At 39.9% G+C, this 27644-nt stretch overlaps 1 protein-coding gene and 1 pseudogene across 4 annotated transcripts in view; one reads left to right on the forward strand and one right to left on the reverse strand.

Annotated features, from left to right (window-relative positions):
- LOC133365140 (MAM and LDL-receptor class A domain-containing protein 1-like) overlaps window positions 1-27644 on the forward strand; it is a 319039-nt gene that overhangs the window by 62471 nt on the left and 228924 nt on the right. For all 4 annotated transcript variants that reach the window (XM_061586590.1, XM_061586591.1, XM_061586592.1 and 1 more), the window contains 4 exons: window positions 12958-13068; window positions 14030-14243; window positions 19724-19971; window positions 20813-21104. In XM_061586590.1, the coding sequence (XP_061442574.1) occupies window positions 12958-13068; window positions 14030-14243; window positions 19724-19971; window positions 20813-21104 (865 nt within the window). The remainder of the gene's footprint in view (window positions 1-12957; window positions 13069-14029; window positions 14244-19723; window positions 19972-20812; window positions 21105-27644) is intronic.
- On the reverse strand, window positions 3267-3385 carry LOC133365736 (5S ribosomal RNA; annotated as a pseudogene).

Consider the following 27644-nt stretch of genomic DNA (forward strand, 5'->3'; position numbering starts at 1 on the left):
AAAAGGCACATGGAAAGGCACTGTCAATGGCCAGCATTAAAGGGCAGCTTCTTTTCTTTTGGATTCTTTCAAATCCAGCCACGAGCATTTTCTGAATGCAATGTGAAACCTTTGCATGTGGTCTTATTTATGAGGACTGAAGTAGTTTGGAACTAAAGTGAAGGTTGTTACATATCTGTCATGATTGGATGTTTGATGAGATATTAAATGTGTTTTGATTTATTTTTATCCATCCTGGAATCTCCAGGATGGAGAAAATTGTACCCAGTGGTGGCTTTGTGCCAGTAGAAAGTACTTCCATTCGCACAAGGCAGGACACTGATTTTTTTCCAATTCCCCCTACTCACTTCAGCCCCCTTTGTCCCATGAAAAACATTTCTTGAGAGTTGGGGGACTCTTTGTCTTTTTCTCCGGCCTCTACCCCTCTCCTTAAGATCAGAGGAAGATTAAGAAGGAAAAGACCTGCCCCTCAAAAATCGTTGCTGGTAGCTTCTGGGCCAGAGGACATTGCTCTACCATGCTTCTCAGACTCAGAAGATCCACTCCTGGTGCAGTCCCAGTCACCCCAACACTGTAGGAACCAGCAACTGCATAACAAGAGAATAGCTCTTAAGAGCTGAGACAGCTCCGCAGACTGGGGTGGGCCTAGCAGTAGAGCTTAACTGGCCAACCTTCATAAGGGTTCTGTCCATTGCTGAGGCAAGTACTGTCTTTATGGAAGAATGTTCCTGCCAGCACCTTCTGCGGTGTGCTATCCTGGGTCCTGACAGCCACTGCCTTACCTGTTGTCATCCTTTCTGCTCTACCATGCTTTGTCTTGCTGTCTGTGATGTGAATTGATGTGACTTGGATCTTCCAGTAACTGCCTCTGCAGCAGTCTGCTTTTCCTGAGCCAAACAGAACACCATGGAGTATGACACAGAGGGCTATAATAGAACCTGATCAATCTCAACAAATAATAAAACAAGCTATTAACAGCTGTTGTTCCTGATACAATTTTGTTCCCACAGAACCCTGCCTCTGATGTGTACATCTATCAGAAATTGCTGATTGAATGATTTTAGTTTCTCATTGTGCCACAACAGATGAGGCTATGTCATAAAACCAGCCTGTTTGTCAGCCTTCTCTTTTTAAAAAAGACAGCTGCCCCATTCCAGCAAGGGGGAAGCTTCTGCATGTGAATTTGCTTACTGGATTGAGAATTAGACCTTCATACGTGGGTGGATGTATACCTGGATGCACATCTATATTGGAATATGCATCCAGATGTGGAGCAGATAGTGCTTCCATTCACACTGCACGGTAGCCCCTCACATGTTCACATGAAGGGGGCTCCATCCAATAAATGGTGTGCAATGCTGCACCACTAGTTCTGCCCCTGAGGTAGTACAGGTTCCCCAACCCCAGTGTCTATTTGTTGAGTATGGGCATCTGTAAAAGAGAATACTGTGTGTGTAAGCTTCCATAGGATTCAGAATCCAACACAAGGTTCATGAGCCCATGGAAGTCTGCCAGCATAAACTTCTCTTTCACAGATGTCCACACTCAACATGTGGATGTTGTGAGTCGGAGCCAGGGAAGCTGTGCAACTTTGGGAGTGAGGCCCATGGCATGGCCCTGCAAGCTCCTTTGACACATGGAGTCTCCTTTGTATGAGTAATGCATGAAAGTGGCTAGAGTCAATGGGGATATGTGAATGAGGGCATTTCCAGCTTCTATTTGATTTACAGATGGGACCATGCATCCTTAACCACTGTCTCAAGCAGCACACATCTCATGCACAACTATATGTTGATAGAGTCCATCTCTAGCCCAGAGTGATTCAGATTTTGACTTATCTATTTTAAAAATATTTGAAAAAGTCTAGAATATTGCAATTCTAAACACACTTTCCAATGAGTAAGCTCCATTGAATACAGTGGGATTTACTTCTGGGTGCGTATGGATAGGATGAGAGAATAAATAAAATAATCAAACTTATGACTATGTGATGTGAACGGAACATCGTCCACATGAAGAACTAAGCATACAGTATATGAAAAACAAAAATGTTTGGGTTTTTTCCTAAGTACTCAGCAGGAAGTTTCTTTTATGCTATACCCATATATTCTTATTTTTAAAATGACTGGGTTAGCTGTTGTTCAATCCTCAGTCGCCCAATGTAAGTGTATATACAGTAATTTTGAGCAAATAATATTTGCTGCATTTCAAGAAATCTGTGATTATAATATCCCGCAGAACAATTAAAAATTACTAAGCTGTAATAGCATAGCATGGAGCTATGGCTGAAAGGTTATTTAGTTTTTCAAAGAAGGAAACATTAAGCAGAAATAATTTAGACATAATAATGATGAAATATTGAAGAGGCTTCCACAGATGTATTTCATGACCTAGAAGACATAGGTTTTATAGTAAAACCTTTGAACTGTAATCCAAAACCAGATTCAGCTGAAATGCCTGGGTTTAAAACTCCCCAAAGCACAGTTAAAAAACTCCCCAAAGCACAGTTATGATTTATTACGATTAGCAAAGATGTCACAAAATAGTGAGCAAACTTCTGAGTACTCCAGAATTCTTCATCAGGCTACATGTTACACAAATGGGGGGAAGGCAAGAGAGAATGAAGGGGAAAGCCAAAAAAGTACAAAAGTTAAGCTAGATGTTATAGGGTTGCCAGGTCTTTGGTTTTCGCCTGGAGACTCTGGATTTTTGGGGTCCTCTCTGGGTGACTCACCCCAATCTTCAGACTCTTAGCTTTCATTTTTTTAAAAAAGTTTCTAGGTGGTCTGTTTCAAGAGATATACACCAAAATGTCACCCCCCAACTTCTGTTAAATGAGCTCATAGCTGGCTGCTCTAACGCCACCCTTTCAGGTTTGTAGCCAATAAGTTAAGTCAGGGTAGTGATTGACAAGGGATTTGTTGACCTCCAGGCAATAGCTAGAATCCACTGCAAGATCAGAAAACTGTTGTCCTTTCCTGCTTGTCTGAAAATCTCATAAATTGAGTAACATTATAGTTTTTAGCAGTAGCAAAACTCCCTTTCTCCCTGAATTCAGATCTAGAACAAAAAAATCACAGCAGGATCTTGGTAGGAATGCACAGTAAACAATTTCAGTTATTATGACTGTAATAAAAGTGTCTGTTGTTGTTATATGCCTTTAAGTTAATTACGACTTATGGCGACCCTATGAATCTTTTTGGATATATTCATAGGGTTTTCATGGTAAGAGGTATTCAGAGGTGGTTGAACATTGACTTCCTCTAAGCCTACGGCACCTGGTATTCCCAGGTGGTCTTCCATCCAAGTACTAACCAGGCCTGACCCTGCTTAGCTTCCGAGATCAGATAAGATTGGGCATGTTCACAGTAGTATGGCCATAGAATAAAAGTGTTTATACAGGCTTTTTTAAATTATTTGCCAAAATAGCATATTATACATTTTAGCTTTCAAATAATTTTTGAACAGAATATTTTTTAAAGTGTACATGCAGTTCATGATCCCATTACAATGTGTTACACTTTTCTAATTATGAGGAGTCAAACAAGTTTAAATTTTCCTGGGCTGTTGAAGAGGGAAGTTTATTTGTCTAATTCACAGCCTGTTTTGAAAACTTCCTCAATATGAAGCTTTAATCCTATTCTCGCTTTTCTGGGAGTAAAGCTGCAATGCTAATCCATCATACCGGGAGTAAATCCCATTGAATTCAATAGAACTTACTTTTCAGTAGACATGGTTAGAATTGTGCTGTAAATCAATGGCACTTTTGAGTGAACATAGCAAAGAATTGTGTTTGGGTTGTAAATCTTTCTCTTCCTCCTCCAATCTTATTTTTAAAACAATTAGGCAGGTCTTAATTAGTTATCACTGGTTTTATGTAGGAATCTAACAATAATTTTATTGTTTTTTTTAAAAATGACTAGTTTTGACAATAAACTATATGGGGTATGTGTATTTTTACATATCCAGTGTCTGTCTGTCTCTCTCTCTCTGTCTCTCTCTCTCTCTCTCTGTCTCTGTCTCTCTGTCTCTCTGTCTCTCTCTCTCTCTCTCTCTCTGTGTGTGTGTGTGTGTGTGTGGAGTCTTTCCATCAACCCTCAATAGCTGACAACAAGATATAAATCCATTTAAAATCCAATAACCATAAAAACAAGTATAAAACAGTTGCAAAACAGCTTAAGGTAGCATGATACTGAATTTTGGGTTTATTATTTTATTTATTTTATTTTTATTTATTGAATTTTTATACCGCCCCACTAGCATAGCTCTCTGGACGGTGTACAACAAATATGAATGAATACAATAAAATCACATAAACAATACAGAACAGATATATATAGAAATCCACAATCTAAAACCAGATTAAAAACATATATAGAAAAAATTAAAATGCCTGATGACATAGGAAGGTTTTAACTTGGCGCCGGAAAGATAGCAGCATCGGCGCCATTCGTATCTCTTCGGGTAGACTGTTCCACAGTTCGGGGGCCACCACTGAGAAGGCCCTAGTTCTTGTTACCATACTCCGAGCTTCCTTATGGGTCGGAGCCCGGAGGAGGGCCTTCGATGTTGAGTGCAGTGTACGAGCAGGTTCATATCGGGAGAGGCGTTCCAATAGGTATTGTGGTCCCGCGCCGTATAAGGCTTTATAAGTTAAAACCAGCACTTTGAATCTGGCCCGGAAGCATATAGGTAGCCAGTGCAAGCGGGCCAGAACAGGTGTTATGTGTTTGGACCGCCTGGTCCTTGTTATTAGTCTGGCCGCTGCATTTTGCACCAGCTGTAGCTTCCAAACCGTCTTCAAAGGCAGCCCCACATAGAGCGCATTGCAGTAGTCCAATCGGGAGGTTACCAGAGCATGAACAACTGAGGTGAGATCCTCTCTGTCCAAATAGGGACGTAGCTGGGCTACCAACCGAAGTTGGTAGAACGCATTTCGTGCCACCGAGGCTACTTGAGCCTCAAGTGACAGAAAAGGATCTAAAAGTATTCCCAGACTATGAACCTGCTCTTTCAGGGGGAGTGTAACCCCATCTAGAACAGGATGAATATTCACCATCTGATCAGAGAAACCACCCACCAACAGCATCTCAGTCTTGTCTGGATTGAGCCTCAGTTTATTAGCTCTCATCCGGTCCATTATCGCAGCCAGGCAACGGTTCAGCACATTGACAGCCTCACCTGAAGAAGATGAAAAGGAGAAGTAGAGCTGCGTGTCATCAGCATGCTGATGACAACGCACTCCAAAGCTCCTGATGACCGCACCAAGAGGCTTCATGTAGATGTTAAAAAGCATGGGGGACAGAACTGACCCCTGCGGGACTCCATATTGGAGAACCCACGGTGTCGAGCAATGTTCCCCAAGCACTACCCTCTGGAGACGACCCGCCAAGTAGGAGCGGAACCACTGCAAAGCAGTACCTCCAACACCCAACTCCACAAGTCTCTCCAGCAGGATACCATGGTCGATGGTATAAAAAGCCACAAAAAGATCAAGGAGAATCAACAGAGTTACACTCCCTCCGTCCCTCTCCCAACACAGGTCGTCATACAGGGCGACCAAAGCTGTCTCAGTGCCAAAACCGGGCCTAAAACCCGATTGAAATGGATCTAGATAATCGGTTTCATCCAATAGCGCCTGGAGCTGGCCAGCAACCACTCGCTCCAAGATCTTGCCCAGGAATGGAACATTCGCTACTGGTCTGTAGCTATCAAGATTTTCTGGGTCCAAGGAAGGTTTTTTCAAGAGTGGTTTCACTACTGCCTCTTTCAGACAGCCAGAGACCACTCCCTCTCGTAAAGAGGCATTTATCACTTCCCTGGCCCAGTTGGCTGTTCCATCCCTGCTGGTTTTTATAAGCCAAGAGGGCAAGGATCCAGTACAGAAATGGTTGCACGTACATGTCCAAGCACCTTGTCCACGTCCTCGAGCTGAACCAACTGAAACTCATCCAACAAAACATGACAAGACTGTGCTCCGGACACCTCACTTGGATCAACTGCTTCAAACTGGGAGTCTAAGTCCCAACGAATGCATGAGATCTTCTTCTGGAAGTGCCCAGCAAACTCATTACAGCGGGCCACCGATGGTACTATCGTGTCCTTAGGGCCAGAATGAAGTAGCCCTCGGACAACTCTAAAAAGCTCCACTGGGCAGGAAAGAGATGACTTAATGGTGACAGCAAAATATTGTTTTTTCACCACCCTCACCACTTCTAAATATAGTTTTGTAGAGGCACTTACCAGTGCATAATTGCATCCATCGGGAGTTCGCCTCCACCTCCGCTCAAGCCGCCTCCTATCTTGTTTCATCACTCAGCTCTGGAGTATACCAAGGAGCTGTATGAGCTCTACACAGGAGAGGGCGCACAGGAGCGATCGTGTCAACAGCCCGAGCCATCTCCGTATTCCACAGTTCAACTAGGGCTTCGACAGGAACGCCAGTCTTTCCAGCCGGAAAATCCCCCAGAGCCTTTTGAAACCCCTCAGGATTCATTAGTCTCCGGGGGCGGACCAATTTAATAGGTCCCCCACCCTTGCAGAGGGGAAAAGCCGTTGTGAGTCTAAACTTCAACAAGCGGTGATCTGTCCATAACAAAGGAAGAGATGTAAAATTCCCCACATCCAGATCACCATCTCCATGTCCAGTAGCAAAAATAAGGTCTAGGGTATGTCCCGCCACATGTGTTGGGCCATTAACATACTGGGACAGCCCCATGGTTGTCATGGAGGCCATGAAGTCCTGAGCCGCCCCAGACAAAGTAGCCTCAGCATGGATGTTGACATCCCCCAGTACTAAAAGTCTGGGGGATCTCAGCAATACCTCCGAGACCACTTCCGTCACCTCTGTTAGGGAAGCTGTTGAGCAGCAGGGTGGGCGGTACACCAACAAGATTCCCAGTCTGTCCCTCTGACCCAACACAAGGTGCAAACACTCCAGACCAGTTATTGTATGGACATGGTGCTTGATAAGTGAGATGGAACTCTTTTTTTATCATTAATTTTATTCAAATTTTCAAACACAAAACAAAACAAAACAAAACAGAAACAAATCAAACAATAAAATAAAGTGTTGACTTCCGATTTGTCGCAGATCAGCCATAGGTCTATGATATATAACAAACCTGTCTCTTAACATATTACAAAATCACTTTCCTCCAGTAGTTATCTTAATTAATCATCAAATCTCATTAACATTGCTTTATTCTTTCCGCAAAAAGTCAGAGAGGTTTCCACTCCTTGAGAAATATATCCATTGATTTTTCTCCAAATAAACATGTCAATTAATCCATCTCATCAAGTCTGCTAGGTCCAATAATTTCAATAGCCATTTTTCCATTATCAGTGTTAATTCCATCTTCCAACTTCCATCCTTGCACCCATAATAATCTTGCTGTCATAGTCATAATCATATAGTAAGAGTCTGATGGGAATTTCCTTCATCACAAATATTTCCTTGCCATCAATTCTGAATGTGTTGCTGAAATATTGTTGTAAGGTCATATCTCTGTTCCCCTTTTTTACGAAATGCACTAGCACATCTCTTGAGAGTTTTTCCATTGTCACATATCTGGAATTAATTCTATAAATTTTCTCTATTTCAAGTTCCATCAAATCATTCCAGTCCAGAAATTCCATCGAAACGTTGATAGCTTTATCTCTGATATCTTCATCAATTTCTCCAGAGACAACGCCGAATTCCAAACAGTAATCTTTATCTCCAGGATCCACAAACTCCAAATATTTTTCCAGTTCCACACTTGATATATCTGTTCCAATCTCCAGGACTTGCATCCTCCCTTCAATTTTTGCCATAAAGTCCAAATCTTTTTCCAATTCCACATTTGATATATCTGATCCAATCTCCAGAATTTGCTCCTTCCCTTTAATTTCTTTTATATCTTCTATTGCTTGTCCATCTGCTTTTTTTCTCATATAATCCTTTATTTCTTTCAGCTCCTGTTTCACTTTACCAAATTCAGTTGCCATCTCTTGTCTACTCTGTCCCAGTTCTTGTTTCGTTATCTTAATCTCATCCATTATCTTCTGAAACATATCCAGAGGGGAAAACCCTTCCAGGGGTATATCCAGGGTCTCTGCCACTTCTTTGATTGTCATTCTTAAAGCTGAAAAAAAAACCCTTCAAATTTCCAATATAGCCACAATTCCCAAGCAAAGAGTAATTTGCTTCTTTTTCCAGCAATAAGGGAGTTAATATTCCAGGCCTGTTGACATCATCTGGCCAGCACAGTTCTTATGTCCCGCACGTCCAAGAATGCAAAACAAATTTGATTCACAGCGCCGAACAATTAGTAACATACACGAACAGCAGATTCGTCTAAAGAAAGTAGTCCAAGAAAAAGTAGTCCCAGACATATATCAATCAAATAATCATCTAAATCAGATTTTCTCTTCGGGTAAGTTGCCCCTCATCCGTTTTAATCTTTATAGTTTCCAAATTCAGGCCAGCTTTTTGCCATAAAAAATAAGATAAGCTTTTTAAATTTTCTTTCCTCCTCCTTAATTCCTTATATAAAAGAGAGAAGTGTAACTCACCCAGGTATCTTAATTGCTGATTCTTAAACAAATCTCTTTTACTGTAGTAATTTAAGCCAAATGATAAGATTAGACAGAAGAAAGCTCGCCCGTTGTGGATCGTTTAAAAGAAAAAAGTCTCGCTTTTTTCCAGCCCAGCTTGTTGGAAGTCCTAACTCCGTCCTCGGCTGCTAGGTATGCCTTCTTATCCCAGGGAATTCCTGATCAATTCCAGCCACCGACAGCCCAGCGAAGTTTCTGTGGATAATCTTCGGTTCACCCTTGCCTGGGAGAACATTTATACCAGTCAGAGTTCCCTTTTGACTGATTTTAAACTGAAAAAAGCTTCCTCTGAGACAGAGCTCATCTCAGAGGCAGCCACAGGCGGAGCAATCCTTCTGGGAAGTCGAGATGGAACTCTTATAGGACCACAGCAACCCCCCCTCCCCGACCCTCAGATCTACCATGATGCTGGACCAAATACCCCGGTGGGTTGGATGAGTGAAGTTCCTTATCACTTGAGGTTGCAGTCTTGTGCACACTCGCTTTTTGAGTAAGTCCATTGAATACATTGGGACGTGCTTCTAAACATGCATAGGATTGCACTGTAAATATTGTTACAAGTTGTGTAAATAATAAACATCTTTGACAGTCATGCTTGTATAAATATTTCTTCATACTATGTCCCAATAAGTATCTGATTTCATACTATGGTTCTACATGATTATTTCCTCTACACTTTAAGTGTTCCCTTCTTCCTTGGGGTAGTCATGGTCCCCCTCTGTTGTTTTCACCCTGAGGGACGGATTAGGCTGAGAGATGGTGAGTAGCCCATAGTCACCCAGTAAACTTTATAGCTCATTTCCATTTTAAACAATTAATTAAAGCAATTTACATGCAGGCAAAGTTTATTAAGTAGATCCACACAATACATTTAAAGCACATCGAACTCGCATTTAAAGCACATGACATCCATTAAAGAATCCTGGGAAGTGTAGTTCCCCCTCACAGTGATAGCTCCCACCACCCTTAACAAACTCCAGTTCCCATGATTCTGTAGTGGGATTCATGTGCTTCAAATGTGTGTTGAATGTGCTTTAAATGAATGGTGTGGATGTGCCCTAGGTGTGCTGTGCATTCATTAGTGAATTGAAAAGAACAATTTTAAAAGATACTTTTTTAAACAGGGCTATAGCTCAGTTGTAGGGAACATGTTTTACATGCAAAGGTTGCAAATAAAATAAATAAATAATCTCTTCTCGATGCTTGTATCAGATTACACCTAGGATTCTGGAATAAAGAAGCAATGGCTGGTCCCCATTTTTGGAAATAAAAAGCCGACAGTTACCCAAATCTGTCTTTCACCTGAAATGAAGCACACAAGTTCTTGGTTAGGCAGAAAGCAGAAGCTGAGAGAAATATGACTGTCTTTATACTATTAAAACTGGAGATTAATTTTAGGGAGTTTTTTAGATTAAAAAAAATAAATCTTAAGCCACATTATGTAGTATTATCCAATGGCTGGAGCGAGTGTAACCCTCTAGTTAGAGGGTAGAAAATCATATTTCTCTGGCTGTAATTTCTACCCTGAATGGTTCAATTCAAGACAAATATTTCTTCTTGATTAAAGTAAATTAAGATGCACCAGAAAGATGTGCCTAATATAGCTTGGAAGAAAATCTGATAATAGAGACCTCTCTATTCTGTAATTTGGCATGTTTCAAAAAAGCACAAGATAATGCACCCTGTCTCAAAGGATGTACTCGCACAGAGAACTATAGCACATGGGCTGAGCTCTCCATGAATACAGCTGCAGTTTCATGGAGGAGATTTATGTTGTAAGAGTGCCTGGGTTCACACGATCATACTTCAGCTTTTTTATTTTTAAGCTGTTGGATGTTTAATTTACCACAAAAACTAAAAGGCTTTTGCATATTTCAGTTTAATAAGTCATAGTTTTCAGTAGCCACTGTTATAATTTTCAGGCAAAAGTAGATGGCTTGCAACAGGTTTTCATTCAGAGCATTTTGTCAGGATATCACAGGAGCAAATAAATCTCACTATGGAGATATGAGCTTGTTAATGTCCTAAATTTTAGCCAGTGAATATACTGCATTGTGTGATGCACTCCCACTTTAAAGTGCTTCAGAACAATTTTTATATTTCGTCCTTATGCTTGTATGTTGATGTGTGAGACTACTCTATCATAATATGAAAAGTCTTCCATTTAAAGGGAATGGTAATTTTGTTTTGCCATACAATGTGCAACTGAGAGATGATTTTTCTTCTATTTAAATGAAAAGTATCTAGATTGTCTCAGAGCTAAGACTGCAGATCATTACAGGTGGTGATAAATCCTGAAGAGGAAAAACATTTCTGGGAGCTGATGATGTATAGTTCTGTCAGTGCTGTCTAGAAGTATGACTTGACATACATTGCCATACTTCCATCTCCTGATGTTGTCAGTTTGGCTCAGTACAGACACTTTAGCTTCAGTGAAGCATGTTCAGGATAGTTGACTCCAGGGAAGAACCCATCACAGTTCAATGAATATTTACTGAGGCAGGAAGCTAGGAGGACACCTCATGCACCTTTCATAGTTCAAACTAAATAAGATCTCTGGTACTTGATTAGAAAAGTTTTTTTATGCAAACAACTGGATGTTTAATGTCCTGTTAAACTAAAATTAGTTTTGAAATCTGAATACAGCTATAGAGTAATAGCAATTTTTAATGCTGTGGGTATTAGGATTGTTTTTCTTATTTCATCAACGTACCAATATGACTTCCAGGCAGAGCTTGGAGAAGTTACTTTTTTGAACTACAACTCCCATCAGCCCCAGCCACCATGGCCACTGGGTTGGACTGATGGGAGTTGTAGTTCAAAAAAGTAACTTTTCCAAGCTCTGCTTCCAGGCCAGTGTCTTCACTTGTTATTCAAACCAATTGATCAAGGCTTGCTTACACAATCAAGATTCAAAGACTGTTATACCATAGTTGCTATCCTCTCTGTTATATGCCAATCTCTAGCCCTCCTTCTCCCCTCCTGCATGGGGATGTGCTCGTCCTGCATGTCATCATCGTTGACTCCCGTGTAGCTCCCCAAATGTTGGGGGCTGAACATCTGCAGCAGGGAGCCTGCTCTGCTTGTGTAGGCTCCCCACACAATTTAGTATCTTAAAAGATGAGAGTAGAGAAGGCTCCCTGCTACAAACGTTCAGCCCCCAACACATGTAAGGCTGTGGGAGCTTCAGCAGTGATGCAAAGCAAGAGGATGGGGCCAAGGAGCACACCTCAGCTGTTCCCCTTCAGTTACGTGAGAGGGAGTGCCTGAAGAGGGCTTACATCAACAAGGATTTACAGAGGATTTCGGCTATACCCCTTTTACATCAGTCATATATCAGCATATATGTTACAATTCTGCTAGTTAAGACCAAAAGTGTGAAAGGCCAATTCTAAGAACACAGGAATAATCTGCTGGATCAGGCCAATAGGCCATCTAGTCCAGCATCCTGTTCTCACAGTGGCCAAACAAATGCCTATGGGAAGCCCATGAGCAGGACCTGAGCTCAACTGCACTCTCCCCACCTGTGATTCCTAGCAACTGGTATTCAGAGGCATACTGCTTCCGACCAAAGAGGCAGAACATAGCCATCATGGTTAGTAGCCACTGATAGCCTTATCCTCCATGCATTCATCTAATCCTCTTTTAAAGCCATCCAAGCTGATGGCCGTCACTGCCTCCTTTGGAAGCAAATTTCATAATTTAATTATACTCTATGTGAAGAAGTACTTTCCTTTGTCTGCCCTAAATCTGCCAATATTCAGCTTCATTGGATATCCACAAGGTCTAATGTTGTGAGAAAGGGAGAACAACTTTTCTCTATCTCCTTACTCCATGCCATGCATAATTTTATACACTTCTGTCATGCCACCTCTTACTCGTCTTTTCTCTAAACTAAGAAGCCCCCAATGCTGCAACCTTTCCTCATAGGGGAGTTGCTCTGTCCCCTTGATCATTCTGGCCAGGAGTTCAGTGATTGGGTCAGAAAGACTCATATGATTGGTCCTGCTCATGTGGTTCTGGTATGATTCAGACATATTCTGCACAAGTATGGGATCTTACTAGAAGGAACAATTCCCATACTGCTAGCACTACATGTGAATGGAAATTAACCCTCTGAATGTGTAAAGAAATGAAATGAGTTAAGAGCTTGTTATCTCAGCCTCCCCATAAACATGCACCATGCTCATAGAATTGCAGGACTGCTTGCACGAAGTTATTGTAACTATTTCCTTTCATGCAAAAATGAAACACGGAGTTAAGTTGAAGATGTTGGCTTAAAAGGCTGTTTGTGTTATGATTTGAAAGACGTGAGTTGCTGCTAATTAAAAATGAATCATTTAATTGTTTGATTTGTAGGTGCTCTGCAAAGAGGGAAACATGACTTTTGAACTTTGGGCTCAGAGTGGCCCCCAGGGTCCGCAGTGGAACAGAGCTGAAGTGTTTTTAGGTGTTCGCTCCTATTTTCAGGTGCGTATAATAATATTTTTGTTGTGCAGTACCTCATAATCCCAGTCTTAAGACATTGTTGCACTTTGAAGCAATAAAAATCAAAATGATGCCCCTGCCATAGAATGAAGTTTTTTTTGTTAATGGAACATAGAAGTAGAAATTGGAGGCAGGAAAATGCTGCTGCTTGAGGAATCTATTACTTGAACTGCCTGCTTTGTTGTTGCTTTATGGCAGAGATAGGGAGCCAGTGGCCCTCCAGATGTTGTCAGCCTCCATCTGCCCCAGCTAGCATGCCTAAAGTCACAGATTCCCCATTCCTGATTTATGATGTCAAAACCTTACCACAATTGGCAGCATCACCATCTTTGAAAAATGGAATAATTTGGCAACAGGTTTTCAAACCTCCTTAATGTCCTTAGTCACAACTGTCTTGTGTGTCAGGTTCCTTTACCTTTCTGTCTCTCTGTGTGTGTTTTGCACTACAGATAATGGTGATTCTGCCCTGTGCACATCATCTCTGCATGAACATCTGGAATACATGAACAATGTTAACTTTGGAGTTGTCCACTGCACTTCAGTTTTCTCCTTTGTGCTTCTCATATGGCATTCTCACCAACAGTGGCACATGTGATGGGATGGAGCCACCCTCCTGCTCCAGCATCATGGCTGCTTACTTATGGGGCTGGGGTGGGACACAGTGGGGTGAGGTCAGGGCCAGGTGGGTGTACTAGCAGGACCACCAGCAATCTCAACAGTGTACCTATGCAGCCTCCACCTCTCTACTGCCCTGCACTGTCCCATTCCCATCCAGGTAGGCAGCAGCAATGCTAATGTTAGGAGAGCAGCTCCACCCCATCACATGTACCGCCACTGATCATTATCATCATTATCATATGGATCACAGCATTGGCTGTTTACTAGAGATGCCTGTTTGTATCAGAACATTGCTACTTATATTACTATTTTTCACTTTTCACAGGTTATTTTCAGGGCAAAACGGGGCATCAGTTATGTGGGAGATGTGGCAGTGGATGATATTTCATTTCAGGACTGTTCCCCCCTACTGATCACAGACAAACCCTGTACATCTGAAGAATTTACCTGTGCCAATAAATACTGCCTCCCAAAGGATAATCTTTGTGATTTTGTGAATGACTGTGCAGATAACTCAGATGAGAGTCACAGCATTTGCAGTAAGTATGGTGGTTCCTTGCTTTAATGAGCAGAAGTTATTATATCTTCAGTGAGTTATTAATATAGTAGCACTGCTGCCAGTTCATTAGATGGAAATGTAAATGAAAAGCAAAATTAATGATTTTGAAATACTCTTGTACGCGGATCTCTCTCACGTACATACACATGCTCACACAAACAGATCTCCATACCTTAGAGGGAAAGTTGGCAACCTTTTGGATTTCAAAATATCAGGGACTCATACCTCAGCCATGTAAATGTTTTGGTGAGAGACAGATACTTAAACTTCGGAGTTTATTTACTTTTTCAGTTTATGGTTACAGTGAAATGGTGATTCCAGTCTATATTAGTGATAGTGCCCAAGTGCCTGGGAGTTGTATTAATTAAATTAAAAAATGTGGAGCAGGCAATAGTGTGGTTATCTTAATTAAATTAAAATAAGGAAAAAAAACCTCTTGGTTATTTAGTGTGCTATTGTTATGCTGCCCAGCCTATAATAAGACACAGGGGGCACTGGCTAATACAGTAACCTTTTAAGTTTCACAAGGCAGCAAAAAATTGTGGACCAGCCCTGCACATGCTTTTCTAGAAATTGGGTTTTGGTGAAATGAAAACAAAGCTAATTCTAATTTATTAAATGGACACTGACCGAGAGTGATGGGTTTTGACTGCATCATACAGGGCCCTCAGAGAACTATGCAGCACTAACTGCCATTGCTTCAGCACTGCTGCAGTTGCTCTGCCAACTGCTGCTATTTTGCTTCTCCAACGTTAGCAAATGCTTCCCTCCTGACTCCCTGGGGGGAAAGAGGTGAGTGCACATTAATAGTGTACCCACTGAATTGCAGTTGGAATGGAATAGACGCTGCTTAGGACATGTGCAAATGAGGGAATGTGAATGTCTCCATTTGCCTGTCAGTGTCATCCTACCATGATCTCCATTATACACCCTTTGACATTCTTGCATCCATTGAGCATGTGCTCACAAATCACTCTACTTGTGAAACATGTTATTTTTGTATGTATTCATTCATAAGGCTACTCGGTCCCATTTCTGCATTAATATGTGTTTTTTACAAATTGCACAAAAATGCATTTAAATACATAAATATACATTTTTGAACACATTTCCCTCAAAATGTGCATTTTAAAGTTCATTTTGGTGTTTTTGAGCTGAGAACTGTGTCACAACATTCAGAGGAGTATGAAATCCAATGGGTAGCTGTGTTGCAGTCCAGGAGGTGTGGAGTAGGACATATTCATATTGGAATTCACAAAAGGTGAACTCCTCAAGCATCCTTTGTAATCTCACTGCTGGTGTCCCACCATCCAAATGGGTCTTCATTTGAGGATTCACCAACTGTAGACACTGATACTTCCTCTTCACCCTGCTTTGGATAACATATTATTGAAAATATTTTTATACATTCTTCAGTATCTTTCAGTGACGCTATGTTATGTTGACATTGGTGCAGTATATGTCTTGGACAGGGTAACCATATTTTAAAATGCAAAAAAGTGAAAAATTAGGTTATATGTTCACAGAAATTTATTCTGAGCAGAAGTAAACTAGTAAAGTATTTATTTCATCTTAAACTTGACCATGAGAGTCAGTGTGATGTAGTGGTTAAGGTGTTGGACTACAACCTGGGAGACCAGGGTTTGAATCCCCACACAGCCATGAAGCTCACTGGGTGACCTTGGGCCAGTCACTGCCTCTCAGCCACAGAAGAAGGCAATGGTAAACCACCTCTGAATACCACTTACCATGGAAACCCTATTCGTAGGGCCGCCATAAGTTGGGATTGTCTTAAAGGCAGGCCATTTCCATTTTTTAAAATTGACCATAAGCTGCTTCCAGCTAGTTAAAAGGAAAAATAAATTGTCCATTCCTAATGTGCAGTTCGCTGAAGTGGCCAAGATTTAAATGAGCAAAGGCTTTAAGTCATACATTTTTAAAACAACTTTTAAAAGATAAAATTTCATTAAAACAATAGCTATTATCCTCAGGGCATTCATCCACTTTCAGGCTTCAAGTATTAGAAAGAATGATCGAGCAAGAGGTCACAGGCAACAGAACAAATTCCACAGAAATAATGCCTCCTCTGAGGACCAGAAGGGGATACAGAAGACGCGCACTATTGTCCACCATTTGCTCACCCAGCAAATCACAATTTGGCACTTTCTTGTTTACAGGACAAGCAAAATGATGCCAAACATTTTAAAAGATTTGGGAATGAATCCTATAAAAATCTGTCAAGATAACAGAATACTTTCATGTTGAACATTGCCTTTTATATATACAAATATCTGATTTTATTTTTAACATGGAATTTTATTTTGAAATAACATTTTAAGTACTGGCAGCATAAAAGAAGGAATGCCAGATAGCAATACAACGAAACCACTAATTCAGAGAATTACAGTCCTTAGTTACATCATGGGTGAGTTTGAGTAAAATTTGAGCTTGAATAAATTGGTGTTACCCTGGGATTGCAGAGCCTCTGCCACTAGCTGGGACACCTGGGGGCACTGGGTGGATCCACCTCCTGCCTGTTAGAATTATGGCAAGGGGCAGACCAGCTTGGTCCCATCCTATGTCTTTAGCATAGTTTCTTCTATTTTTAAGATTTGTGCCATTCTAGTGATTATATTGCCAGTATTCCTAATCACATATATACAAGATCCAATCTACTCTCTACATGCTCTGTTAATTTATCCTGATGGTAATAAAAATGTCTGGGTTTGTAATAATAAAAAATGGACACAGGGAAAAATTCCCCAGCAGATAAAAATGTAATTAAGTTTACAATGTAATTCATTGTTGAAATCAGTTCTTTTTTGAGATGAGATAATCAAGTAGTTATGTTCACCTCATTTCCAAGAATATATTTGTTCCAAGTGTACCAAATGATTATACAGGCTCCTCAAGGGCAAAACACTGCTTGGGATTGCCCTGCACACACTGTGATCCCATCTTCCAGAGATGCGCATGTCAAAGACAAGTATTTTTGAATGAATTTCTTATATTACAGTGAAAGTAGTCTGTACTGTCTCTTGACAACAGATCTTGCTTGAGATTTATGAAACTGTATGTTGACAATGTCAAAAGCAAGCCAACTGTGATGAACGTTTTGTGCTTGAACAGATATTTCATTTTCTTTTTTTGGTTTGAATATCAGAATTTGCCTTTTAAGGCTAACATAATCATTGCACTTTGAATCTGCAGTAGGTATGCCGTGGCTCAGCCTCTGAAGTTTACATCAAGCCCAAGCAGGCCTGGGGAGGGGGGCACTTAATAACTCTTTCTGATGCAAGTGTTGGCATATTACTTGGTATTTGTTTTGGAAACTTGTCTTGTTAATGGAATGGATTCCAAAACAGAGGAAGAGCAGTCTCAGTGAGATAAATTCATCATGCTTGTAAATTCAAATATACCTCAGATTTCATTTTTTATTATTATTGTGCATTACATTTTAATCCCACCTTTCCAAGGAGTTTAGGACAATGTACAGCGTTTTTTCCTACCCATTTTATTCTCACAACAACTCTGTGCCATAGATTAAAGTGAGATATATTGATTGACCCAAGATTAATCAGCAAGCTTGGTGGAGCTGAACCTGGCCCCCCTGGTCCTAGTCCAACCACTACACTACACTGTCTCTCAGGGTATGGAATACTAGCCTTATTTCTAGTATCACCACCATCAGGGCTGGCTCCAGGCATGCGGGGGCCCTTGGGCATCAGCTTGCCCTGCCCCCCGGTGGGTGGGTGTGCACCAGAGCTTGGAAAAGTTACTTTTTTGAACTACAACTCCCATCAGCCCAATCCAGTGGCCATGCTGGCTGGGGCTGATGGGAGTTGTAGTTCAAAAAAGTAACTTTTCCAAGCTCTGGTGTGCACATGCATGCACACATACGCACATGCACGTGGCCCCCTGCGCATGCCCCCACGGCCCCCTGCGTGCCCCCCACGGCCCCCCTACCTGTCTAGTCTTTACCATTGCCCTTAATGAAGATGGCGGCCGTGGTTTCCCTAAGGGGAATGAGGCCTCCGTCGCCATCTTTGTTGATGGCACACGTGCGTGCTATGCACACACATCTCTGCCATCAACTAAGATGGCAGCAGCGGCTTCAGTATGTTAGGGAAGCTGCGGGCACCATCTTCATTAAGGGCAATGCTAAAATGCTGGCTGACAGGTAAGTGGGGGGGCATGGGGGGTGCGGATCGCAGAAGGGGAGTGGAGGGCCCCTCAGGGGCTCTTGTAGCTCTGGGGCCCTCGGGCCAGTGCCCAACCTGGCTGCCCTTTAGAACCGGCCCTGAGCACCATCATCATCGTGCTGTATTCCATGGAACAATTTGGGAGGTCTGAGTACAGAATCTTTAAATGGAAAAAAAAAAGAAATAAGCCTTTTTTTAGTCTGCTTAGGTGAGCTGTAGTAGAATGACACATTGATGAAGAATTTCCTTGAAATCTGTTGGGATCCATGTCTCTTGTGCAGTTGCCCTCTGCTTTGTTGTTGATGGCACATTCATTTACAGAAGTTATCAACTGATGCAGGAGTTACCAAATGATAAGCATGAATGTATGAGCCAATCCACCCTTGTTTTCCAGTGAAGTTAAACTTCACCCTCACTTCCATTGGAAAAAAAAATCCATTTAAAAATAATGTTAGTGCCTCTTTTTAAAAGTCTGTACAACTTTCTCTTACATTAAAATATTGGGAAAACAAACACTGCAGAACTTTAATTTGCCATCTGCAATTCTCCAGAGCACTTTCCTCATTAATTTTACTGGCTAAAAGAATACTGCAGCATTAGTTCAGATTTCCCTAGCTGTAAGAGGGAAAGTATAACTTATCTTAGAATATAAAAGAACATAACTAGTCAAGCAGTCTCTTGCTCTTTTTAATGATCTCTTTTGATACTGAAGTAACATTAAGTCCAAATATAACTCATTTCACAGGTAATTCTATTATGAAACGAGCTACATCTTGCTGATTATTTAAATAATTGATCTGTTTCTCTGATCATCTTATTCCTATAGGTAATATACTTTCATATACTATTAAAAATGATTTAAAAGTTGCTGTTTTGGCTGTGTAGAAGAATTAGTTTGTTGCACCTTTGTTGCATCACTATGAAATAAATTTCTAGGGTACCAAATGTATGTGCTTTTGGTTTACCCATATTGCCTATTGTACATGTTCATTTGTGAATCACAATTAGATACCTATTTAGGAGAATAAGCCTGAATTAAACAAAAGGCTGTTTGATAATCTAAAATCCTTTTAAAACTATGTCATTATCACCAGCAGCCTTTGCATGACAGTGCTCCAGCCACCTGTTAAAAAGCCTTTCATTAGACTTCTTCCATTTTGAGGACATAGGCAGAATATGTTTGTTATTATGATGCTAATGTAAGCACTTTGCATTCTTTTTTCAGTTTTAGACACATTCAATTTTGTCATTTTTTCAGGTATGTCCATTGGGCGCTGTGATTTTGAGTTTGATCTTTGTAACTGGAAACAAGATCAGAATGATGACTTTGACTGGAATCTCAGAATTGGAGGAATCCCAAGAGCAGGCACTGGGCCAGTTGCTGATCATACCTTGCAAGAACCATCTGGTCATTACATCTTCATAAAAAATTCCTTCCCTCAGTTGCCAGGGCAAGAAGCCAGAATTTCTAGTGTGACTATAAGTAGAAAAAGCAAAAATTGCAAGGTATGTGAAAGAATAACTAGCAGGAATAATAAAAGTTAATTACTAATTGCAAGAATTCTACATCAGTGAAGAGTACCTTAGAGAAAATATGGTTGTTTAATATGTATTACCTTGTTCCTTTATTAAGCTGAATGCTATTGTAAAGCAGTTTTTTGTTGCTTTCATTGCGGAGCATCCAAAAAGGGAAATGGTTCCTGTTGAAAAGTTCAATTGTTTTAATTGAAATAAAATGCTTAAGTGGTATTAAAGTTTGGATCTTGACCGTTTGGTGCAGAAAATGCCTTACAATAAAAATGTACAGAATAATTTGCCTATCTCTGACAAGCTATTGAAATTAGGCAGGATAAACAAATATTTTAAATGCAAAAGAAGATTAATGCAGTTAACTATGTCATCTGAATTGTTCCTAACATTTGGTTGTGGAAAGTTCAAAGGAAGTTATTTATTTATTAGAATTGTATAGTGTCCTGTGGTGGAACTTTCAGAGCAGTTCACAAACACATTAAAGCAATGACAGCCAATTGAAAGCAACAATAAATTAACTGAAAATAACAGAAGATAATGTATTTTATTATACTAGTTGTAAACAGAGACCTCATGGTTGTTACTGAATCAGTTTCCAAGAATCCAGTACCTCCGTTAGGAAGTGCAAACTTTTTCATTCTGGTCTTTGCTGTAGGCTCAGTAAAGGAATATATATATTTAAATAAATAAATATTGCAAATCCAGTACACACTGACTGTTAGATTCTCTTCTTATGGAAAAATAAAACTTAGCTTCACGAAGAAGGGAGCATTATTTAATGTCACCTCTCCATATTTACTCCTCCTCTTATTTTCAGGTAATATTTTATTACCACATGTATGGAACCAACACTGGATCATTGACTGTCTACCAGGGGACAGCATCAAATCCCAAAAAAATGTTATTCAGTCTTTCTGGAGATCAGGGAAATGTCTGGAGAAGAAAAGTGTTACTGTTAGAAGCAGGCGAGGACTTCCAGATCACTTTTGAAGGGCATGCTGGTAAAGGTTACAGGAGATGTATAGCTCTTGATGACATTGTGTTTACAAGGGAATGTTTGCCATCATTGCAGTTCTTACCAGATGGACCTGCACAATTATCCGCAACAGGTAATTTCTTGAGGTTTAGAAAGGTCTCTTTTTTTCTTCTTTGCGTTAATATTTCAATAGTACATAGATCAACATATTTAACTAGAAATGATAATGCTTCAATGGGATGTGGTCATTGAAAAAAATGTAAAAATATATTGAGTCGCTTTAAAGGGGTGGGTGGGTCTGTGTTCTGCACCATCACATATGAATTTGTATGTGTGCTGCGCATGCATGCTAGCAGGTTACACAAACATTTCCTGTAAGGTACTGATGAAGCTCCCAAGATCCCTAGAGTACTGTTGAAGTTTCTGAAATGTATTAAATGAGGAACATTGCCCTAGTAATTGTCAAAGTAATGCAGTTGAGCTGAGACACAGAACACCTTTCAAAATAAGATCCTCTAAAATGAGAGATCCCTTTAAAGTAAGGAGCCTTGCTTTGATTCTGTGCTGAAGAGAATGGTGTCCAATTGCTCCTGTTTAGTCTGGGTCATTGCAGCCCATAGGTGAAATCACAGCCTTTACTTTATTGACCTCTCTTGACAGAACCCCTTAATCTTAGTGATGATGAGTTTATACTCCAGGAAACAGAAAAATCCTGTTTGGGTATCAGTATACGGTATATACCCAAATCAATACAAGGGCATAAGGATGCTCTCTGGGCCATGTTCTAAAATTCTTGTTTGGAATTATAAGTGCAAAAGTCCATTTTTAACAAAGTTGTATTTATAGTTAAAATGCATATCAAAATAGCTAAAGATGTCAGCTTGGATCCTGATAACTGTGCACAGTACGAACATTGCAGAAGAGACTTTCCCTCCTCCTCCCTGCATCCCACAAAGAGCCTTTCTTGCCGATCAGGGGACCCTCCAAAACAATATAAGATGGAGGCTGCTGAGGGAGGGGGGACTTGCTCCAAACTGGGCAGAGCATTTTGCACAGAGCACCACTTGTGTTACATCCTCCTACCTAATTTTGACTGATTCTTCCTCCCAGTGACCCAGTCACATCAAGCAGTCCTTTCACTCCGTATCTGTTACTTCTCAAGAGGGTTTCCTGACTTTTTAGGGGCTGCAAAGGAAGGTGGGGACAGGAAAAAACCCCTTCCAGGATCTTCATTCCACTCACAGTTCTTGAAATCCAAGCCGCCATGTCTTGTCATTTATTTATTTATTAAAATATTTATAGACCACAGTTTCATAGAAACACACAGCAAGACAGTATACAGTTTACAAAATTACAATAAGATCAATAAGAACATCAATAAAACATCAGTAAATAACTGGTTGATAAAAAGAAATCCCAAGGCCTGTCTGAACAACATAGTTTTTAGGAGACGTCTAAAAGAAGGTAAGAATGATTCCTGCCCAACCACTATTGGTAGGGAGTTCCACAGGACAGGGCCTGACACACCAAAGGCTCAATTCTGAATAATTGCCAACAGAACCACAGAGGTGTAGGGAACCATAAGAAGTGCTCCTTCGGAGGATCTTGGTGATTGAGGTGAGCATAAAGAATCAGATGGTCCACAAGGTATTTTGGGCCCAAGTTGTTTAGGGCTTTGTGAATTAACACAAGAACCTTGAACCAGGACCAGTAACAAATTGGCAATCACTGCAATTCTCTCAGTAGAGGACTAACAAGCTACCAATAACCTGCTTCTGTGAGTAATCTGGCTGTTGCATTCTGCACTAGCTATAGCTTCTGGACCAGATACAAAGGTAACTTTTCCTGAACACTGCCTCCCCTCTTCCCCTGCCCCCTACTAATGAGTAATAGCTTATTTCCCTCTTTCTTCCTTCTAGGTAAAATCTTTTAAAAAAAAACTATCCTGACAATAACTTGATTTTAAATCCATTTCATCTAGTGAAACTTATGTTCAAGTGAGCGTGCTTTAGAATCAGAGTCCTAAAGTGAAAAAAATGATGGTGATTGTCAGACACATTTCTTGCAATTTACTGTCCCTTTCATAAGGTGTTACAGGGAATTACTGAAGTCTATAGATATGGGTATGTTTGACAGGGAGCTGCATTATATTATATCTTCCTTGGACTTTTATTTAGCATATGATACTGACATGGTGTTCAGCTGCATTGGGAATTATTAAAATTTATTATTCTTGTTATAGACCATTTTTTAAAAAGAGCAGCCTTGCTGCTCTTAGGACTCTGAACCAAACTGCTTTTGGAGAGTAAATGCTTTTCATTTCTTATTATCATGCCAAAGATATTAAAGCCTGACAAACATCCATTTCATTTTGTGGAATAATCAAAGTTTTAGTCTGTAATATATATCTTTTACTAATTCTAAACATTTTCAGATTAACACAATTGTACAGGAATCTCATTGATTACTTCTTTTTTTCCTACTTTCATACACCCATTATGATCCGGTACTTAAATTCTTGTATCTAAAGTTTCAAGGTCAGCACTTTTAATGCAAGTTTTTGTTGGAATTGTAAAGATCCAGCAGCAATGGGATTAGCTGCACTAAAGACTCGTATCTTTTTGGTCTTTATTATGCTGAGCACACCATGTTATAGTATATGAAACTGCACTGACAACAAAACTCAGCTTAAAAAGTATAGCATTCAGTTTTGTTCTGACTCCCAGAAATAAAGTTTGTCATTCAGCATTGGCTGATTTCTTTATATAAAAATGTAATAGTTGTGAATAATTAAGTTCAATAAACCAAGATGCCTTTCAAGCTGCACCCCCCCCCGCCCCATCTCTTTATTTAAGCACTCAAAAACCTAATCATACCTCAGACAGTTCAGGCATAATGTATCTCTTCATTGGAGACAATGATCATTTCATGTCTCTTACAGGACATTTCTTTTGATTTAAGAGCTATAACTATTACATTATGCTCAAAAATGTCAAGCATAATTAATTTTAGAGTGATTATTGTATGTAATATTCTCACAAATAGCATAATTGTTTGTTTTGGAAACTGGTGCTACCCTGCTTTATTTTCTAAAATAATTAACTTCCCATAACGATACTTATGACTTTGAATATTTCACTACTACTATTACTACTATTAGTAATAGTGCTACTACTACTAATGTGTCATTATTAAAACACCATCAATGTACATGGTGCTCTATGAACTGACAAAGCTGTATAAAGAATTATAAGCAAAAGAGACATATCTGTCCCCTAAGGAGTTTGAAATCTACATTTTGACAGCAGGGAAGGAAGCCACACAAACAGAAGTAGGAGAAGAAGCAAGGATAGTGGGAACAAATTTATTTATTCAGTTATTCATTTATTTATAGATATATATCCCGCCCTTCCTGCCAGTATGAACTTATATTATCATGAACCTACCTGTGCACTGAGACCCTCCTCAGAGGCCCTACTCCAAGTGTCCGTACTATCAGTTGCAGTACATAGCTACTTGAGTTACTGCCTTCTCAGTAGTGGCAATTATGAAATTCCTTCCTAAAGAAGGTGTTGGAGAATTTTGTATTTTTCCTGTGGGTTCTTTAATGGGGGTCCCTTAAATAATAATCTCTGAGACAGGCTTAAAGCAAAAGGGTAGGCTTTTATTAAAAAAATAAAACAAGCATATGCAAGGTCAGTCCCCCAGAACACGTCCAGGAAGTATCCAAGAGTGACTGCCTTGAGGCACTGTTTGCCTGGGGTTTTTATACATTTCAGGACAAAGACTTTAGCATCTACCAATCAGGATTTAACACATCAGAATGACAGACATTACAGTATTACACAGGTATTTGCACAGGCATTGCATAGGTACTGTACTTCTCTGCATCGTGTTCTAGTGAATTTGGCAATGTTCAGTACTTCACATGAAAGTACATTTTCACAGTGAGCTAAGCACTCCAGCTAATGAGCAAAGCAATTTAGTTATGCGTTTTATTACTGCAATTCTTTCTTTCTACATCTTAGGGATACTGAGATGTTCAGCACAGTGTTATCAATTATTTTGAGTACAAATAGTTCCAAACAAACCAGCATGGTCAGGGAAGTCAGTTCCAAAGAGAAAAGGTTTTTTTTTTGGCTTGCTACTATACTATTAAAATATTAGAAACCTTTATAGCTTTATAAAAGAATACATTTTGCTTATTGTTTATGTATAAAGAATTCCCCATTAGCTATACATGTATGTATATATAAAATTCCCCATTAAAGGTTCATCTTGCTTCTTCCATAGTGGTTTTAGGCACTTGCCAAAGACAGCATTATTTGAAGGGCTTTGGGGTTCTTCATGTTCTTCAGCTGTAAGTTTCTATATCCTGGTTTATGTATGTGTAATGTGTGTAATGTGTAATCAGTTTATTTATGGCCGTAGTTTTATTGTTTTTGTTTGATGTTCTGTCTTTTATGGTTGATTTAACTTTTTTTATTGTTGCATATTCTGTCTTAGACATGAGGACAGTCTCATTTGGACAGTTTTCTAGTCTGAGGAAGGGCATGTGTGCTAAGCATGAGTTTGGGTTCCAGCAGAGAAAAAGCAAGGGAAGATTAAGGTCCCAGTGAGGCAAGGTCAAGCAAAGGAAAGGTCAGGCTCCAATAAGACAAGCCAGGCAAAGCAGAGGTCAAGGTTCCAATAGGGCAGCGCTATTTATTTATATTCAACTTATATGCTACTTTTCAAAACAAATGGTCTTCCCAAAGTGGCACACAATCAAAAAGTTATAAACAAAGATAACAAAAAAATAATCAAAATTGCATCCCTAAAATCATGCATACATTAAAAAATTAAAACAAAGAGAATGGCATTTTAAAAATATACAAATTCATAAAAGCCAGTGTAACATCATCAGATCCCAATAGCGGGCCCATTCCTCCCCTCCACGCTGCAATACATCCTGCTGATGTTCTCTAGCTTCAGCATGCAGTGGCCAGCCCATCTCTTTTCTCTCACGTTTGTGGATTCTTTCTCAGAAGATCCTTTGGTACAAGTCTTTATCACCTTTTTCACACAGGATGGCTAAGTTTACTACTTTTCTGGTGCCTGATGGGTTTCCCTGGGAGAATAGGTAGCCATGTCTTCCAAAGGACCTGAACATTTTTCAGAAATCCTGTTATGTCACCTCATGCAGTCCATGGTCGTCTCCACTCCAATTACCCAACTAATGGCTGGTGGGGATTGCCCAACTAGCAAAAGTTACAATACAATACACTAAAGCAAACCAAGAGTAACAATAGGATATAAAAACAGTGCTCAGGTATAGAATCATAGAATCGTAGAGTTGGAAGGGTCCAATAAGGCCATCGAGACCAACCCCCTGGTCAATGCAGGAATTCAAATTAAAGCATATATAGTCACGTGATAGTTTGTTTACACTGTTATAAAGTAGACATGGATATTGGATGAAGTGAATTCATTTTATTTTATTTTCAATATATAGAGGGCAGGTGAATCAGAATAATAGAATTAGACCCAGATGGGATGTTTAGCTGATGCTTATATATTACTGAGAGCCAGTGCAGTGTAGTGGTTAGGGTGTCAGACTGCGACCTGGGAGACCAGGGTTTGAATCCCCACAAAGCCACAAAGCTCACTGGGTGATCTTGGGCCAGTCACTGCCTCTCAGCCTCAGAGGAAGGCAATGGTAAACCACCTTTGAATACCACTTACCATGAAAACCCTATTCATAGCATCGCCATAAGTCAGAATCAACTTGAAGGCAGTCCACTTCCACTTCTTCTTATATATTACTAGTACATTAACAACTGGAACAAAACTCATGGTTGCTGGGCCAGATTCACGGTAAGAAATAATGAGGGGAAGCAAAACTTCTTAGATGAATTATCTGCAAGCAGACCAGGCCTTCGTTGCTTAGATAACATACTTTAGCATGCTGTGTCTGTTCACAACTGAGCTACAAGACAGAATATATGATCCAGTTTACATCTAGAATAAGGAACGGGAGATGAATAGAACTGAATATGAGAGTAGAAAACTCTTCTAAAGCTTCTTTCCACCCCCCCCAACACGCTCTTTAACAATAACTTATAATATCCAGTTCTGTCAGAGTTTACATGAAAGGACCTTTCACCTTGTGAAAAACATTATTCTTCTATGTAAGCTTAAATATTTGTATTTTATATTGCTACCTTCCCCTTCTCATAAGTGACCTTGTTTTTGTTTGCACTTGATAAATATAACTGTAAACTGGGGGTATATCATGTTATTCAGCCCCATTACCTTAGTGTAGTTATCTTGAAGCCTCTCAAGGCACACAACTCTAATACAGATGTTTTGTCAAGGGGGGGAAGGCTGCCGACTATAGAACTTGAAGGGTTGCTGTGCAAATGTTAGCAGTAAAATTCATTCTATAAGACTGAAGTGATCTGCAAATCCTGCTGTGGATACCATCAGCCAAATGTCTTATTTGAAATTCTGATAGTCATGTTTACAACTATACAGTGCAATACATACAGACAGAGTCAGTTTATGCTGATGCTGCTTTTCAATAGATTTTTCCCCAAGTATTGAATGGTTTTGAAGAACCCTGTTTTCTTACTAACTGAAAATGATTTTAGAACGTTACTCCTTTTCATTCTAGGTTTCATTCTCTAAGTGT

The sequence above is a fragment of the Rhineura floridana genome, chromosome 10 (genome assembly GCF_030035675.1).
Source record: "Rhineura floridana isolate rRhiFlo1 chromosome 10, rRhiFlo1.hap2, whole genome shotgun sequence".
Taxonomy (NCBI): domain Eukaryota; kingdom Metazoa; phylum Chordata; class Lepidosauria; order Squamata; family Rhineuridae; genus Rhineura; species Rhineura floridana.